Raw genomic sequence first — 19,983 nt, forward strand, 5'->3', positions numbered from 1 at the left:
GGCTAAGGATGTAGATCAGTGGTAGAGTACCTATAAGTTCAATCCCGATATCAAAGGGGGGAAAATGGAAATAATGACAAGAAGAAAATTTAGATACACGTTCAGTTACAGACATTTTTCCAAATATCTTCACGGTTGGTTTAATCCTCACGTATTAATCCTCACAACTACATATTTTCAGCTCTGTCATTCACATTTCAAATATGTTTAAGAATTGTTCAGGACTTTGTTTGGGTATCAAAAAAATTAGCTCTGTGTAACATTTTCATAGTTAATATAATTGCTAAGCTAAAAGAAGGTCAATAGAGAGAGAAGATTCAAAGGAGGGGAGCTGAAAACAGCAGCTGTCTTATGAATGGGGAAAATGAAAAGCTTGAGAGTCTTCTGGCTGGAGGTGCAGCTCCCAGGGAACACAGTTGGTATAGCTGCACATAAATCCTAAAACAGGAAGTAAAGGGCTAGGAATATAGATCAATGGTAGAGCACCTTCCTAGCATGGATGAGGATTTGAGTTCAACTCTCAACACTGCAATATGAATAAATAGGGACCGAAACAAGTTTGTTACACATGAAGAAGAGTATTAGTAGTGTTCTGGTGAGTTCCCGTCCTCAGCCAGAACCATCAGCTTAGAGGGTTATGGTCAAGGCTATCACCACAGCTGCAGAATATCATTCATGTATCAATTTGGCAAATTATAGCAAGCAGCTACTGAGTTAGGCACTGGAGACAAGGCAGTGAACAAAGCAAGTCCTTCTTCAAGAATTGTGCATGCTTTAAGGAGAACCACAGCAGGTGGAAAGAGGAAGGCTGTTGGAAGGAGAAGTTCTACTAGAGTCTAGGGGGGCCATGCCAGGTCCAAGCCTATAAGCATTATGACGGCTGGGGGCACTAAAGAGCATCTACAGCCAGCACAGTCCCTGGACTCTGACCCCCGAAAGGCATATCCCCATTTATCTCAGTGTGATCCTGTACTCCCACCTCTGGGGCAAAGGGATTCAAGAGAAAAGAAAATAAGTAAAGATAGGATAGACAGGGAAGAACAAAGAAATGTGTTGTCAAAAGGGATAGTGCGCCTTCTACAAATCAGTCCCTGCATATGCTTGCTAAGGTTATGAAGGGCCTGCTGTGTGTGGTCCAAGAAGAAGGAATTATAAAAGGACATAAAGCTGCTGCCTCTCATTTTCCCCAGGAACTAGTTCGACAGCGAGGAGTCCTAGAACACACAGAAAAGATGGTGGACAAAATGGATCAAGATTTGAAGACTAGCCAGAAACACATCAACAGCATTAAGAGTGTGTTTGGGGGGCTCATCAATTACTTCAAAGCCAAACCAACGGAGACCCCATCTGAACAGAATGGTACTCTTGCTCCCCAGCAGAACAGCAGGTAAGAACAGCTTACAGATATAAAGTAGCAGAAGTAGGTTTGCTCCCAATAGTGAAGACTTTCAGGTCTTGTCAGTACCTTCAAGGGATCCAGGAAGCCTATAAGTTACTCATGAGGAGAGATTGTTGAAACAAATCTTTCTCCTCTGCTAAGGACATTCATTTGATTGGCATGTAGTCTGTAAATTCTGCATACTTCCTCATGACCCTAATACTTGGCTATTTTCTTTTCTTTTGCTGTACTGAGAATTAAATCCAGGGGTACTCTAGCTCTGAGCTATATCCCCAGCCCTTTTTATTTTTATTTTTTGAGACAGGGTCTTACTAAATTGCTGGGGCTGGCCTCAAACTTTGGAATCCTCCTGTCTCAGCCTCTAGGGTCCCTGGAATTACAGGTATATAACACCACACCCAATTGACCCTAGTATTTTGAGAATATTCATGAGAAGATTAGTATAAATGTGAATTTCTGCTTTTAAAAAGCCATAGCACAGGGCTCACTGTCCCTTCCCTCCAGGCACTTCCTGGATTTCATCATCTTGAATTTACTCAGCCTCCCAAATCACTGGGATTACAAGTGTGCACCATCATTCCTGGCTATGATGCTTCTGTAGTTGTTGTAGATGGACAGAATACTTTTATTTATTTTTGTGTGAGATACTGAGAATCAAACCCAGTGCCTCACATGTACTAGGCAAACACTCTGCCGCTAAGTTTATAGCCCCAGCCTCATACCTTTATTTTACTTATTTGTTTTTATGTGGCACTGAGGATCAAACCTAGTGTCTCACACATACTAGGACAAGTGCTCTACTACTGAGCCTAGCCTAATCCTTTATTTTTTTGGGGGGTGTACCAGGGATTGAACTCAGGGGCACTCAACCACTGAGCCACATCCCCAACCCTATTTTGTATTTTACTTAGAGAAAGAGTCTTACTAAGTTGCTTAGTGCCTTGTTTTTGCTGAGTCTGGCTTTGAACTTACAGTTCTCCTCCTGAGCCTTCCAAACTATTGGGATTACAGGCTTATACCACCACACCCAGATTGATCCTTTATTTTTTGATGTATTCTTATGAGCATGTTTTTGGTAACAATCCTTCTTGGGTATGTTAAAGAGGTTGAATGCTGAGTTTCGGGGAGTTAATTCTTCTTACAGATTTGTCTTTTAAATGTAGACAATGAACATATTCATATTTACTATACAATGAAAAATTTAAAGTCTGGGGATGTAACTCAGTGGTAGAGTGCTTGCTTAGCATGTCAAGGCCCTGGATTTGATCCCCAGAAGTGAAAAATAAAAGGCATTGTAAATGAAAGATTTTACTTAAAAAAATGAATAAATAAATAGAAAATTAAAAGCCATAGCATACACCTGTAATCTCAGCAATTGGGAGGCTGAGGTAGGAAGATCACAAGTGAGAGAGGAGAGAGAGAGAAGTTTTTAATATTTATTTTTTAGTTTTTTCGGCGGACACAACATCTTTGTTTGTAGGTGGTGCTGAGGATCGAACCTGGGCTGCACGCATGCCAGGCGAGCGCGCTACCGCTTGAGCCACATCCCCAGCCCCTCATTTATTTATTTTTTAAGTGGTGCTGAGGATAAAGCCCAGTGCCACACATGTACTAGGCGGTCATCCTAGCTCCCCCAAAAATAACTTTTTGACAACCAGCTTTTTGCATATCTAATCCAGTTTGCTCATTGACTTTCATTTTTAAATTAGAGATTATTTTTCTCAAAATTTTTAGGCTAGAATACTGTAAAATCATAAAGAAGATTTTAGCATACCAGATATGGTGGTATATGTCTGTAATCCCAGTGGCATTCTTGGGCAGTTTAGCAAGACCCTCAAAATTTAAAAGAAAAGGAACTTGGGATATCCCTCAGTGATAGAGTGCTAGTCTTGCATACACAAAGTCCTGAGTTGAATTTAGAGGCATTGATATAATTTGTGTAAAGAGAGTTAAGACAAGAGGTAGATTTCTGGGATACCTGGGAAGTAAGAAGATCCCAAGAATGTTCACCCAGAATAGTATCATGCAGAGAGGGAGGGCACAAACCAAAAATTACTAGTTTGGGGGCTGGAGCTATAGCTCAGTGGCAGAGCACTTGCCTAGCACATATGAGGCACTAGGTATGATCCTTAGCCCTGCATAAAAATAAATAAATGAAATAAAAGCATTTAGGACTGGGATTGTGGTTCAGTGGTAGAGCATTTGCCTACTACATGTGAGGCACTGGGTTCAATCCCCAGAACCACATAAAAAAACTAAATAAACAAAATAAAGGTATTGAGTCCATCTACAACTAAAAATACTTTTTAAAAAAAAGAAAAAAAAGTATTTTAAAGAAAAAGAATAATTGGTTTAAAAAAAAATTGGTCAGGCAAGTGGATCAGGGGAGAGAGAAGGGGAGGGAAAGGAAAGGTACTAGGTAACGAGATCGATCAAATTATGTTGTGTGTTTGTACAAATGTGGCATAATGACTTATATCGTGATGTATCATTATAATTCACCAAATTTTTTTAAAATAACATGGTCAGTCTGTCATTTAGCAGAGATGGAGAAGAATAATATATTGGGGGGAACCAGCTCCCAGATAGAGGCACCTGTCATGTTCCTGGGGACTGACTCATCATAGTGTCAGGCATGGGCTGATAGTCTGTGAGTTGCCAAGAAAAGTCCCTGTCTATAGCCAAAGTCAGCAAACAAGGGTTTGTGGGACAGGAAGCAAAATCAGAGATATTTTGTGGGGAATTATATGACAAGAGAAAAATAAATGACCACAAATTTTTAGTGACAAACTTCAAAATATAAAAATGTAATAGTTGAGTGCAGGTTTTTGGTAATATAGCTCTATTAACCAGAAAAAAAAAATTGTGCTATTATCTGTAAAGGCCATTCATTGTTTGTGTTTATACAAAAATAGTTGATTTTATGTTACCTTTATAATCACTACAATTTTAAATAATGGGATTTAAAAAAAAAAAAAAGATGGTGGACCAGATTTGGCCCATAGATTGTAATTTGCTGACCCCTGGTCTAAAATATCTACTTATCATTTTTATCTACTTTTCATCTACCTTGTCCTAGGACTCATTTTTCTAAGTGAGAACCCTACTAATGAAATGCTATGCTTCTAAGGCAGGGGCCTTCAACTGTCCTCCTAAAAGGGAATGCTGAATTTTCTGCTTTGGTCAGAAGCATTTGATTTTTAGCACACACACATAACTTGAAAAGACTTAATGACACTATTATAGGGATTTTCCTTTTTAAATGTTGTAATTTTCTTTTATCCAAAGATTAAAAGAAGCCATAAATACAAGTAAAGAACAGGAGACAAAGTACCAAGCCAGCCATCCAAACCTCAGAAGGCTGGATGATGTAGGTAAGTGGTAAATAAAATAATCTACCAGAAGTATCTACTTCCTAATCCTCAGAACCCATGACTATGTTAGGTTTTAGACAATAGGAGAGTTATGATTATATGTGGAGCTGACTTTCAAATGGGGAGATTATTTTGGGTTATCCAGTTGGGCCCAAGATCACCCCAAGGGTCCTTCATATGTGGAAAATGGAAGCAAAAGAGAAAATGTCAGCCAGGCACAGTGGTGTACACCTATACTCCCATTTACTCAGGAGGCTGAGGCAGGAGGAATTGCCTGGCCAATTTAGGTAGACCCTAACTCAAAATAAAAAGTTAAAAGAAGTGGAGATGTAACTCACCCCTGAGTTCAATACCTAATACAACAAAAAGAGAATGTCAGAGTAGTGCACCCATAGATTCAATCCCTGATCCAAAAAAAAAAAAAACACACACACACACAAAAAGAGTCCAAGAGAGATTTGGAAATGCTGCACTGTTGGCTTTAAAGATGAAGGAAGGAACCACTTACAAAAGAATGTAGGTAAGGATAAGGAATTGGATTCTCTCCCAACATCCTACAGAAAAACATAGCACTGTCAATATCTTAAACTTCACTCATTGAAACCCAGGCTAGACTTCCAATCTTCACAACTGAAAGATAAGTTTATGATAGTTTTGTCACAGCAATAGGAGGAGACTAATATAACCCCCACTTCTGTGCAGGAGAAGTAGCAGCATGGGCAAGGTGTACAGGTAGACCTTGTGATATTAATAAGAGTCAGTCTACTGATATCAAATGATAGGCTCAGAAACATATCTGGAAAGGAATTTAGGCCTCCTAGGACCTCTGTGAGCCCCTTGAAAACCACACACATCAAAACAATGGTAGAAATCCCCCAAAAAACTAAATTTGATTAGTGGATGCTGATCTATGATGGGGGGGGATGGAGGAACTTTGGATTGGGCAAAGGGGAGGATTGAGAGGGGTAATGAGGAAGGAAAGATGGTGGAATGAGATGGACATCATTACCCTAGGTACATGTATGATTGCACGAATGGTTCCTCTCTATACAGTATACAACCAGAGAATTGAAATGTTGCACTCCATTTGTGTATGATAAATTGAAATGCATTCCGCTGTCATATATAACTAAGTAGAACAAATAAAAATTTTAAAAAATAATGGTAGAATTTAAATACTGACTGTACCTAACTATGCCACTTTTGAGGAAGTCAGGATGCATCCTGACAGCACTAAAACCCATGTAGCTCCATGGGCACTCCTGGATTCAATCAGTTTGAGGGCAGGAGGGAGTATAGGAGTATACAGGGTCATAGTTGACATAGCTAAGGAAAGACCTGATAGAAGAAGGACTGGGTTGGGACATACTAATATGGGCACAATTCATTCTAGAAAGGGAGAAACCATGAGAGAAAGAGAAGGTAAAATTAAAATGCAAAGGATCCAAGAAAACCCATGTGGATAATATACACTGAAGAAATAAAATAGTACCCCATACCTGAAAGGGAACTGAAAAAAAATGGATACCATATGTGTAGACTGGCTTCAGTAGGTTGATGTTAGAGGAAAGGAAATACAGTCAGCCCTTCATATTTGTAGGTTCTATATCTGCAAATTCCAAATTTGTGCACTCAAATAATCATCAATCCAAAATATTCTTAAAATTGTGCTGTACTAAACGTGCTGACTTTTAATTCTTGCCATTACTCTCTAAATAGTACAACATAACAACTATTTACATAGCACTTACATTGTATTGTTTTATAAGTAATCTAGAGATTATTTAAAGTATACAGAAGGAGCTGGGTATAGTAGCATACATATGTAATTCTAGCAATTGGGAGACTCAGGCAGGAGGATCACAAATGGAGGCCAGCCTTGTCAACTTATCAAGATCCTGTCTCACCAGGTTCAGTGGCATGACAGTAATCCCAGCACCTCAAGGGCTGAGGCAGGAGGATTGCAAGTTCAAAGCCAGCCTCAGCAATTTATCGAGGCCTTAAGCAACTTAGTGAGGCCCTGTCTCAAATTAAAAAATAAAAAGGGCTGGGAATGTGGCTCAGTGGTTAAGCAGCCACAGGTTCAATCCCTGGTACCAAAAAAAAAAAATAGACCCTCTCTGAAAATAAAAAGGGTAGGGAATGTAGCTCCATGGACACTCCTGGATTCAATCAGTTTGAGGGCAGGAAGGAGTATAGGAGTATAAGGAAATGTGAGTAGGTTATATGCATTTTATATAAGGCATTTTATATAAAACATCCCTTGTTTTAGATATCTGTTGAGGATCCTGGAACTCTAATACACTATGATACAAAAGGATGACCATACTGTACTGTAGAGAGAGAAATTTCTCCCAAAAGAGGCAAATCAAGGTTACAGGGCTTTTCTGTGTGCCTTTAGGAATTGAATTTCAAGGGCCAGAGGTGTAGCTCAGTGGTAAAGTGCTTGCCTAGCATACGTGAAGTCCAGGGTTCAACCCCAGTACTGCAAAATGGAGAAGGGGAAGGAAGCCAGGCCCAATGGCACATACCTATAATTCCCAACAACTCAGGAGGGTGAGGTAGGATGATCACAAGTTAAGGTCAGCCCAGCAACTTAGCAAGACCCTCAGCAATTGGAAAGACCCTGTCTCACAATAAAAAATAGAAATGACTGGGGTGGTAAAATGTACCTGAGTTCAATTTCTTGGACTGGAGGAGAAGGGACTGAAGTTTAAGGAACATTTCTTGGGGCAAATGTGCACCATTTAACAGTTCTTATATGCTTACTTTAAGTAAAAAAAACAGCATAGAAATAAATATGCAAAAGAACAAAAAAACATTCATAATCCCATTTCTGTAACTTAACTTTGATTCTTTTTTTAATATTTATTTTTTAGTTGTAGTTGGATACAATACCTTTGTTTTATTTATTTTATATTTATGTGGTGCTGAGGATCGAACCCAGGGCTTCACACATGCTAGGCGAGCGCTCTACCACTGAGCCACAACTCTAGCACCCCCATCTCTTTTTATTTTTGAAACAGGGTCTCACTAAGTTACTCAGACTCGCCTTGAACTTGGAATTGTCCTGCCTTAGCCTCCTGAGTTGCTGGGATTACAAGTATGCACTACTGCAACTGGCTACAACTTTTATTTTTAAACCTTGACTCTCTGAGCACAGTGGCATTTGCCTGTAATCCCAGCTATCCAGGAGACTGGGGGCAGGAGAATTGCTTCTGCCCTGGATTTGAAGACAGCGTGGGCTATTTAACAACACCCCATCTCAAAATTTTTAAAAAGCTAAAAGTGGAGCTGAGGGCAAGGGCTGGGGCTGTAGCTCATTTGTAGAGTGCCCGCCTCACATGTGTGAGGCACTGGGTTTGATCCTTAGTACCACATAAAAATAAATAAAGATATTGTATCCAACTTCAATTTAAAAAATATTTTAAAAATAAAATTTAAAAAATAAAAAAGCTAAAAGGCACTGGAGGTGTAGCTCAGTGGTTGAGTGTGTGCTTAGCATGCACAAGGCCCTGGGTTTAATCCCTAGCACCCCTAAATTTTTTTTTTTCCTTTTGATAACTAGGGATTGAACCTGGAGTACATTACCACTGAGCTATATCACCAAGCCTTTTTATTTTTTATTTTGAAACAGAGTCTCACTAAACTACTAAATCTCAGACTTGGAATTCTTGTGCCTCAGCCTTGAGAATCACTGGGATTACAGGTGTACACTACCATGCCTACACCTTGTCCATGCACTTGTGTAATTTTTGCCCTGATGCAGTTCCTCTGCCATACAACAGTACTAGTATGAATGTGTCTTCTAGAGTCTGTGTACCCAGGCTTTGTCTAGTTGACCTATGGACTGAGAGTCTTGTTGGGGGGAGATTGTTTTTTGAGAGACAGGGTCTTGCTGTCTTGCCCAGGTTGATCTCAAACTTCAGGCCTTAGCCTCCCAAGAAGCTGGTATTATGGGCATGTACCACCACACCCAGCCCATGAGACTGCTTTGGGCCCTTCCCTCATACGTTGTATCTATTCCCACCCCTATCATTCTATATTGCCTCAGAGCCAGTTACTTCATTCCTTGTAGCCATTTGCTGAATTAAGACCATTTTCATGCCACAGGCAATGGATAAGCCTGTATGCCTAGATACTCCAGAGGTTGACACAGGAGGATTACACATTTATGACCAACTTGGGCAACTTAACAAGACTCTATCTCAAAAATAAAAAGGTCTGAAAGTATAGTTCAGTAGTAGAGTTATCCCTGGGTTCAATCCCCAGTATAATGAAAACATAAAAGATATATTTTGTAATGAGATTGAGGAACAGCTCAGAGATAGAGCACTTGCCTACCGTGCTCAAGACCCTGTGTTTGATCCCTAGCACTACAAAAATAAAGCCAGGTGTGACAGCATACACTATAACCCCAGTGACTCAGAAGGCTGAGGCAGGAGGAGCACAAGTTCTAGGCCAGCCTAAGCAACTTAGTGATACCATGTCTCAAAATGAAAATTTAAAAGGTGCTGAGTAATGGAGTTTCTTTCAGCCAAAAAGAATTAAATTATGGCTGGCCACAGTGGCACACACAATTTAGCAAGACCCTAAGAAACTTAGACTCTATTTCTAAATAAAATGTTAAAAGGGCTGAGGATATGGCACAGTGGTTAATCGCCCCTGGGTTCAATCCCCAGTAACAAAAAAAAACAAAAAAAGCAATCTTTTCACCCATTTACAAGAAAATGGGTGAAACATCATAATGTTAAGCAAATTAAGCAAAACTCAGAAAGTCAAGGGTCAGTCTTATGTTTTCTCTCATATGTGAAAGCTAGAAGAGGACAAAGGAAAAGAAAGGTGGGAGGGGGAATCTCATGAAAATCGAAGGGCAGTCAATAAAGAAAGGGACCAGGGAAAGGGGGAATACTGGGGGAATTATGTTGGCCCAATTATATTGTTACATCATGTACGTGTACAAAGATGTAATAAATCCTATCTTTATGTATTAATTATAGTGGGCCAATAAAAAATATGGAAAATAATAAAAAGGTGCTGGAGATGTAGTGCACTAGTAGAGCTCTCCTTCAGTCCCTAGAACCAAAATAAAAAGATCAATTTCATGAAGCAGCATTTCATAGGATATCAGTTAACCATTCTTCTGATGTTTCTAAATCAGATTCTGTCCTTGGAGGGCCTGGTTCTGCTGTGAATACAGAGGCTTACCCAAAGAACCCACACCTTCGAGCCTATCACCAGAAAATTGACAGCAACTTAGGTAAGACCAAGAGCTGCATCAGCCTCTATAAATCACTTATCTTCCAGGTAGCTCATGCCAAGCACAGCCAGCATACACAAAGCCACCAGTTAGTTGCTCTTTATCCATGTGTTACATGGTCCTGTTCATCTCACCACCTCACTATCTCCGGAATCTATCCACTTCTATTTCCTGCTTTTCTATTTTTTCAATCAACCAAGTCATGCCTTCCTCTTTTTTTTTTTTTTAGTTGTCAGTGGACCTCTATTTTATTTATATGCTGTGCTGAGAATTGACTCCAGTGCTTCACTAGTGCTAGTCAAGTGCTCTACCTCTGAGCTACAACCCCAGCCCCTGTACCCACCTCTTGGTTGGATCCTGACAGTAGCAGGACCTAGGAGTCCCTGTGAGGCCTACATCACAGCCTTGCTGTAACTACTTGCTCCATCCTTCCTATGTAGCCACATGGAGCCCCATTTCTCCCACTATGAAACTGGCTGCCCCTGAGGATTAGTAGGAGAGTTGCATGAACTGACAATGTGAGCATTTAGGAAAGTGCCTGGGTTGATAAGAGTTGGCAGTCACTTGGCACATTATCCACACTGCTGCCAGAGTGATCTTTCAAAACAGAAATCAGGTGGTACCTTCTTCCAAAGCTCTCTGGTGTATACCCCTGTACACTTGGAACACAGTACAGGCTTATTGCCCTTGCCTCCTCCCCGCAACCCCTCTTTCCCTCACTACCGTTGGCTCCTGTGGACTTTTTTCCCCTTTCTTCCTCACATGCCCATCTTCCTGGAGTGACCTTTCAGGCTAGCCCCTTCTCACACAGCTAGTTCTGTTTCATTGTGGCCTCCTCTCTTTTTTTTTTAAGCTAGGGATTGAACACAGAGGCTCACACATGCTAGCCAAGCATTCTACCACTGAATTATGTCCCCAACCCTTGACTTCCTCTTATAATCACTCAGAGCCCTGATTTTATATAGTCCTGCCCATCTACTTGTGGTCCTCTCTGCTAGTTATTGGCTGTCTTCTGAACCACAGAGTTAATTTCAGGAGAGCATGCAAATGTGTCTGTTCTACCACTACTTTATTTACAGGGCCCAGTAGGAACACTTGATGATAATTTTTTTTTTTTTTTTTTTTTTTTTTTTTAATGAGAAGAGAAGTCAGTCATTTGAGGTCCAAATGGAGAGCCATGCTCAAGCAGCAGGAGTTGGCTCATGGACATGAGTTTATTCAAAGATATGTCTCAGATATGCTACCTCCTCTTACCTTTACTACTCAAACAGGAACCTCACCACAGTTATCTGAGTTACTCTCAGTCTCCTGGCCCTTATTAGGAACTGGCAAAGTGAGTGAGACAATAATAAAAATTCTCCCTGCTCTAAACTGGAAGGCACAACTGAAACCCATGAAGATGCGTGTTGGGTATCTATGCATAGGCTTCTCCTGCTCATTCCCATGAGGGGACAACACCAATGGATTCCTTTCCTTGTTTTTCTATGGTGATGTTCATTCCAGCAGTCTGATCCTATAACATAAATGTCATATTGGTTGAATGAATACTCTTTTTTGTATTATATAAACTGTTTATTTCCTTGTTAGTTTTTTCCTACTTACACTGATATGTCAGAAAACTTCTCATTACAATGAATTTCTGTTCCTCTTCTCTTCCTCCCTCCCCTCATTTCTTTCTTAGATTACATGATGTCTGCAGTCTTTTTCTTCTTAATGACATTTAACTTTGTTTCTTTTTCTTTTCTTTTTTTAGAAGTAAGAGCTAAGTTGCTCAGGCTGGCCCTGAATTGCTGGGCTCAAGGATCTTCCTGCTGCCTCCCAAGTAGCTGAAACTAGTGTGCACCACTGCACCTAACTTAACCTTTGTTTTTGATTCATTATTAGAAAATTAGGTAAATAAGTGCCATGAGAAAAAAAACACCCATACCCTCCTGTCTGGCAGTGTTTGCTAATTTGGTATAATCCTTCCATTTTTCATGTATGTATGTACACCTGTATCTATAATATCAGATGTACTTGGCATTATGTCAATGTATTTACTTTTTATTTTTATGTTTTTAGTTGTAAATGGACATAATACCTTTATTTTATTTATTTTTTATGTGGTGCTGAGGCTTAAATCCAGTGCCTCACACATGCTAGATAAGTGTTTTACCACTGAGCCACCCCCAGCCCCCGTATTCACTTTTTTTTTTTTTTTTTTGTAGTTGTAGAGGGACAGCATGCTTTTATTTTATTTGCTTATTTTTGTATGTGGTGCTAAGAATTGAACCCAGTGCCTCACCCATGCTAGGCAAGCGCTCTGCCACTGAGCCCCAGCCCCAGCCCATGTATTTACTTTTGTATCCTGCTTTTTCACTTATGTCTTGAATACTTTCCTAAACTACAAAATTTATTTGAAAAGCACCACTTTTAAAAGTTCCATTCAGGGCTGGGGCTGTGGTTCAGTGGTAGAGCGCTTGCCTAGCATGTGAGAAGCACTGGGTTCAATTCTCAGCACCACATATAAATAAATGAATAAAATAAAGGTCCATCAACATCTAAAAAAATTTTTTTAAATTAAAAATAAAATAAAATAAAATTTCCACTCTCATCAGGCACAATAGTACACACCTGTAATCCCACTAAGGCAGGAGGATCACAAGTTTGATGCCAGCCTTAGCAACTTAGCAAGGCCCTAAGCAACTGGGTTCAACCCCCAGTACCAAAAAAAAAAAAATTCTATCCCCTTCTCTTCGACATTATTTTCAATGTTTGCTACCATAAATCATTTAGCCATTCCCATGCAGCAGAATTCTGGCCACATTTTGTAGCTTGATTAGTAGAAATAGAGTCAGCAAATATCTCGTTAAGCATTAAAGGAAATCTTTATGTGGAACTGGGGTTGTGTTGTGGCTCAGTGGTGGAGTGCTTGCCTGGCATGTATGAGTCACTGGTTCAATCCTAGCACTGCATATAAATAAATAAAACGAAGATATTGTATTCATCTACAACTTAAAATTTTTTTTTAAAAAAAGAAACGTTTATGCAAAAAAGGACATGAATTTTAGAGAACAGACATAAACAAGAGCAAATAAATAACTTTTTCTGCCACTCACAGCTTACCAATATTACCTTCGATGAAAATGTAAATTTTTTGTTCTGTTTTTGTTTAGTGAGTTGCCCAGGCTGAACTTGAACTCCTGAGTTCAGGGAATCTTCCTGCCTTAACCTCCCCAGCAGCTAGGATTATAAGCAAGAACCATTATGCCCTGCTTATTGTCATTTTAGATCTCTGTGACCTATGCCATTAGGGAAGTGGTTTTCTTTTTCTTTTTTTCTTTTTTTTCTTTTTTTTTTTTTTTTTTTTTAGTTGTACATGGACATATAGTATCTTTATTTATTTATTGGTACTGAGGATTGAACCCTGTGTCTCACCATAGAAGGCAAGCGCTCTACCACTGAGCTACAGTCCCAACCCCAGAGAAGCTGCTTTCCACCCACCAGTAGCAGCTCTCTCCATACCCATAGGCTTCTCCCCTCAACTCCACCCTCCTTCACCCTCAGAGTTCAGAAAAGAACCAGACAGATAGCCACCTCTGTTTTTTTTTGTTTGTTTGTTTTGTTTTGTTTATGTGGTGCTGAGGTTCAAACCCAGTGCCTCCCACATGATAGGCAAGTGCTCTATCATTGAGCCCCAACCACAGCCCCCAGATAGCCACCTCTTGATTCTGTCCTTGGACCTTGCACTCCAGAATAAGATTCTCCAAGACCAAAAATGTGTCTGCCCAGATTTGATCACCCCATGGTACCCGAAGGTACTCCAAAGCCTCTTTATCCTTCATCAGGAAAAAGTACCTTCAGTACCTGCTGGCAAGGACAGGGAGAATGGAAACTGAGGAAGGATGCTGAATTCAAGGAGTGAGCAGGATAAGGACTGAGTGTTATCCACCACTGGAGACTGAAGGTGTACATAGGCACTGAGGACTTGTGGCCAGGTAGTCCCCACAGCGTAAAGTATGGAGAACAAAGAACCAAGGCCCAAGTGGGCAACTGGCTCCTCTGGCCAGCTGTCCCTGCTGACACAGGCTATACAGGCACTTTTGTTTACACTCTTTCCTTACCACACCTTCCTCCCATTTCAGGAACTCTTGCCCTTTGACTTATTGCCTGGTAGCTTCGTTTTACCATACTTCTTCCTCCCTTAAATCCAGGAGTATTTACCACAGAACTATATTCCCAGCCCATTTACTTATTTATTTATTTATTTAATTTTGAGACAGGTTTTCACTGAGTTCCCCAGGCTGACCCTGAACTTGTGATCCTCCTACCTCAATTTCCCAAGTCACTGGGATACAGGCATACACCACTATGCCCAGCTACTTTGCCATACTTTTGGCCTCAGCCTACCTGTTTGCCTGTCCTTAGCAGTACCAGATTCCAAGAAACTTTCTGAGGCCTGGGGTGACCATACAGGTTTTACTGTCCATGGAAAACAAATCATGGGTTTCTGGGATCTCAAGAAGAATAGAGCTGAGAGTGTTTGGGGGGAAAAAAACTGATTTTTTTTTTTTAATGTTACTGCTAAGTACTTGTGTGTGCTGACCTCTTAATACTTAATCTTTAATTTTTCAAAGGAGGGTTAACAAAGCACCATCTCTTCTCTCTTACTTCCAGCTCTTTCCTAGCCTGCTATTCACAGTAGCAGCCCTGGGTGAGTTCTCCACCCCAATGCACATGCACACACACTATCACAAACCTAGGAAAGACACTTTACAATCTTCCAGCAGAACCAGTTAACACTTATCTCTGCAGTTGGTGCAGAGCTACCAGGGGAAACTAGAATTCCTTGGCATGTCTGCCCCTCAGCCCTGTCCTCAGTTGTCTTCATATCATCTTATACACTACTAAGCTATGTCCTTATAGACATTGTCCATTTAAAGAGAGAGTGAGAGAGGAGAGAGAGAGAGAGAGAATTTTTAATATTTATTTTTTAGTTCTCGGCGTACACAACATCTTTGTTGGTATGTGGTGCTGAGGATCGAACCCGGGCCGCATGCATGCCAGGTGAGCGGGCTACCACTTGAGCCACATCCCCAGCCCCTAAACATTGTCCATTTTAAAAGTGAATGTTAAGGGCTGGGGTTGTGGCTCAGTGGCAGAGCGCTTGCCTAGCATGCATGAAGGAACTGCACCACATAAAAATAAATAAAACAAAGGTATTCTGTCCATCTACAAAAAATATTTTTTAAAAAAGTGAATGTAGGGCTGGGGATGTGGCTCAAGCGGTAGCGCGCTCGCCTGGCATGCGTGCGTCCCGGGTTCGATCCTCAGCACCGCATACCAACAAAGACGTTGTGTCCGCCAAGAACTAAAAAATAAATATTAAAAATTCTCTCTCTCTCTCTCTCTCTCTCTCTCTCTCTCTCCCTCTCTCACTCTCTCTTTAAAAAAAAAAAAAAAAGTGAATGTAAGGCCACGCACAGTGGCACACGTCTGTAATCCTAGTGGCTCTAGAGGCTGAGGCAGGAAGATCACAAGTTTGAAAACAGGCTCTAAACAATTTAGTGACATCTTGCCTCAAAATGAAAAAATAATAAAAGGGACTGGGATGGTGCTCAGTGGTTAAGTGCCTCTGGATTAAGTTAGCTGAGCCCAGTGGCCCATACCTGTAATCCTAGCATTTTAGGAGATTGAGACAGAAGAATCACATAAAGGCCAGTCTCAGCAATTTAGGGAGACCCTTTCTGAAACAAAACCAAAAAAATAGCCAAATACAATAAGCACACCTATAATCCCAGCAATTTGGGAGGCTGAGGCAGGAGGACCATAAGTTCAAGGCCAGCCTCAGAAATTTAGCAAGGCCCTAAGCAACTTAGCAAGACTCTGTCTCAAAAAGACTAGATATGTAGCTTAATTATAAAGCTCCTTAGGCCCCTAATTTCAATTCTCAGTAGCAAAAAATAAATAAAATATAAAGGACTGGGGATGTAGCTAAGTGGTAGAGCACCCCTGTGTTAGGTCCTGAGTACCCCAAAAAAAAACTTTTTGGAAAACAAAATATATTAACAGTTGTTATCTTGGAAGAGAGGGAGGTGGTTTCTATGTAAACACTTTTTATTGAGTAAACAGATTTTTTTTTCCTCACCTGGACATGTTTGGAGTATATAACCAACTTCCTGGAGCTTAGACTGTTTTAGGAGAAAGAGGACTCGACAATCCAGATGTTGCTAAGCACCTGGGAGGGACTTAGAAGCATTTCCAAGTACTGTGACTGTATTTGCTCAGGCCTGCTTATTATTTCCTTCTCTCACAGATGAACTGTCCATGGGACTAGGCCGTCTCAAGGACATAGCCCTGGGGATGCAGACAGAAATTGAGGAGCAAGATGACATTCTTGACCGACTAACAACTAAAGTGGACAAGTTAGATATCAATATAAAAACCACAGAAAAAAAAGTTCGACAACTCTAAAGATAGAGAAAGTGTTCCATTCCATTGTGATGAAAAGATTGGAAAGATCTTGTTTTAAATTCTCAAGAAATTTCATGTATTACTTAGTATGTAATTTAATGTGTGTTTACAAATGTTATAACAGAATGGGTCTTAAGAGATTTTTGTTGAGATGAAGAAATGTGTCCTATTTTTTTTTTTAGAGCCAACACCTGCCTTAAATTCTTTCAGCTAAATAACAGAGTTTTTAGTTTGAGCACAGTAGTCTAGCCCTGAATATCTTTGGCCTTTGATTACCATCCTCAAAGTAGAAGAAAAAGTTTCATTTCTTACTTTCATCAGTATATGGGAGGATATGGGCAAAATTTCAGTCTGGCAACCATATCCTGTGTTTCCCTATTTGTTATATTTCTCATTTCTAGGCCTTATATAAGTCAGAGTGTAAGGGACCCTGTTCTTAGCAACTTGAGAGGCTGAGACAGGAGGATCCCAATTTCAAGGCCAGTCTCAGTAACTTAGTGAGAACCTTAGCAACTTAGTGAGACCCTGACCCTAAATAAAAAATAAGATTAAAAGACTATTGTTTATATCTCAGTGGTAAAGCACCCCTGAGTTCAATCCCAAGTATTAAAAAAAAAAAAAAGAAAGAAAGAAACCCTGTGTTCATGGGGGAGGGTGCTTCCCACACCCTTATAATGGAAGTCATTGCACACACCCAATTTTGAGCACATTGTGATTAGATTCTCTCCTCCCCCTAGAAAAATATCAGTGTTAGATCCAGACATATAGTATGGCACATTCTTTGCTCTTTTGTTGACAGATGTCACCTGTTCTCTTACTGAGCTCTGTCATTGGTATACATTTCAATAGGTGGGCTTTAGACCGGCATTGTTCAAGGTGATGCCTGGAATGGGCAGCGAATTGGAGGAATTGGCTCCTACCTACTCTTACATTCTCCATCTGTGGTTGGAAACAGATTCTCCATTGGCTCAAGGACACCTTGCTGACTGACCCAAGGTGTCTGTAGAATTTATGGAAATAGAATAACATACATATGGGCTACCAGTGGTCTTATTCCACTGAGCCCTTCACCCCACTGGGGAATCACCATTGCCAAGTCCTCAGCATAGCAGAGTGTTTATTTGATGCCTGGAGTCATCCAAGACTCTCAACCACTCTTCTGTTACTTCCTGCAAGGTGACATTTGAATCATTGCGTTGGTTCTCTGTCACCCAGTTTTAGGAATAAAATTCCACAAATGATGCTGACCTTGTATAGAAGGATTTGGCTAGGAAAAAATATAAAGCTGGGTATGAGCTACATTCCCAGCTCACCCTTATCTTTTTAAAAAACAATTAAAATATTTCAAAGATGGTAAAAAGTACTGATTTTAATAGTAAGGTCAGAAACTTGAAGTAACAGTGCCTTCCCACTTAAAATGTGGCACCAGCCTGTGGATCCTGTGGCATCTCATGATGCTTTCCTTTAAAGTCTATAGTCTATAAATGAATGTCCCACAAAGCAAAGGAAGCTTCCTTAAAGTACTTGCTACAGGGCTAGGATTATAGCTCAGTGGTAGGGCACTTGCCTAGCACATATGTGGCCCTGGATTCAATTTCTGACACTACAAAAACAAAGAAAAAAGTGTAACAGTGCATTAGTTTTTTTGTTTGGTTTTGGATTTTTATTTTGATTTTTTTTTTAACAATATTGGGGATTGAACCTAGAGCCTCATGAATGTTAGGCAAACACTTTCCAACTGAGCTACATCCTCAGCCCACAACTAGCATCTGTATAGCAATTTGTAAAAGTTTCATCCCACACATTCAAACCTTCCTAAAAATAGTGGCAGCCTGGCTGGAGATGTAGCTGAGAGTTAGAGTGTTTGTCTAGCATGAGAGGCCCCAGAATTGATCCCCAGTGCTGTTGGGGGAAAAAAATGTTTTTCATTTAAGAAATGCAGACCAGCTTTTGTATATTTAATACCTCCTAATGGTTTCTGATTTTTTTTCCTCTAACACCTTCCTATCATAATGTTTTTCTTTATCACCATCAGGCACAGAGTTGTGGAGATTTTAACCATTATACCTCAGATTTAAGTATTTTTGTTGTTTTAAATAAATACACAGTGGTGCATGCCTATAATCCCAGTGACTTGGGAGACTGAGGAAGGAGGATTGCAGGTTCAAGGCCAGCAAGACCCTATTTCAAAATAAAAAGGGACTGAGGTGTGATCTGTGGAAGAGGGCCTCTGAGTTCAATCCTCAGTACCACAAAAAATAAATACATATGTAAACATTCTCATCAACAGACTTCCATTTGCATTGTGGAATAAGTGATTCATCTTAGTTGAAGCAAAGTAACATTTCCTCAATCTTCTCTTTTGTTAGGGTAATGAAACCAATCATTCCCCTTCCTTTTTTTGATATGGGGGATTCTACACTTTTGCTTTATCTGTTTTCCTCACATTAGAGGGCCTGTTCTTGTTCAGAACCTCTTGTTCTAAAGGCTTTTCCTGAGGGACTGTCCCTATGCTGTTGACAGCTGGCTGCTGCTTCTTGCTAAGTCTTCACCTACTCCCTACCCCATGAAGGACTGGTTGCTGATGCTACTTATAAAGTGGAGTTGTTTGTATTTTCACAGAGAACAAAGGAAGACCTGAGGAGGCTCCAGAATCTATCTTTATGATAGATCTTTATGATTGTGATCAAAAAGAAAGAATCCTACCTTTTGGATTAGACATGCAAAAGGTGCCATGGCTGGGGCTAATTATGGAGCAGACTTTGGCACCCCAGTCAATATCAATAAACTCATCTTTCTTGCCAGATGGGATCCACAAGACAGATTTTGATTTCCACAGGGGTCTTTTCCACATTGTTTAGGAAAGGAAACCTGAGTTTAACTCAAGTGGCAAGAAAAAAATATAGCAGAGATTTTCATTTTTCTTAACTTCTTTTTTGTAAATATGTAATTTTAAGTATACACTACACCAGTTTAGTAAAAATCTTCCACAAGCCTTTCTACAGAATTTTTAAAATTATAAATGTTGTTAAGTATTTTCAATTATGGTGAATGAAATATATCATATACATGTTGATGAGCCAGTCATTGAAAATGCTTATCTTGGTATCATCTTGGGATGGGGACTTTTTTTCAGAATATGTATCAGAACAGATAGTATCCTCCATGCCTTCAACTTAACAAATGAGCATATTCCATAAAATAAAATGTGAAGCTGTTTTTTAACCAAAGTCTGTCTCCTACATAATTATTTTGAAAGAGTTGATGGAGGGGATTCTATTTGTTGAGTCTTGGTACTTGAAGCCACATTTAGAAATCCTTTTACCTATAATCCTCCTGTAATCCCAGCAACCCAGGAGGCTGAGGAAGGAGAATCACAAGTTCAAGATGAGCCTGAGCAATTTAACAAGACATGAAAGAAATGAAAAGGCCTGGGGTTGTAGCTCAGTGGTTAGAGCACTTACCTAGCATGTGTGAAGCCTGGGTTCAATCCCCAA

The 19,983-nt window shown here is 40.1% G+C and overlaps 1 protein-coding gene across 1 annotated transcript in view; it reads left to right on the plus strand.

Moving 5' to 3' along the window:
- Snap29 (synaptosome associated protein 29) overlaps positions 1–19,697 on the plus strand; it is a 30,255-nt gene extending 10,558 nt beyond the window's left edge. Inside the window, exons 2-5 of the mRNA XM_026401729.2 lie at positions 1,191–1,387; positions 4,688–4,773; positions 9,935–10,033; positions 16,329–19,697. Of these exons, the coding sequence (XP_026257514.2) occupies positions 1,191–1,387; positions 4,688–4,773; positions 9,935–10,033; positions 16,329–16,486 (540 nt within the window). The 3' untranslated portion in view covers positions 16,487–19,697. The remainder of the gene's footprint in view (positions 1–1,190; positions 1,388–4,687; positions 4,774–9,934; positions 10,034–16,328) is intronic.
- Positions 19,698–19,983: the final 286 nt, after the last annotated feature.

This window comes from Urocitellus parryii, chromosome 3 (genome assembly GCF_045843805.1).
Source record: "Urocitellus parryii isolate mUroPar1 chromosome 3, mUroPar1.hap1, whole genome shotgun sequence".
NCBI lineage: Eukaryota > Metazoa > Chordata > Mammalia > Rodentia > Sciuridae > Urocitellus > Urocitellus parryii.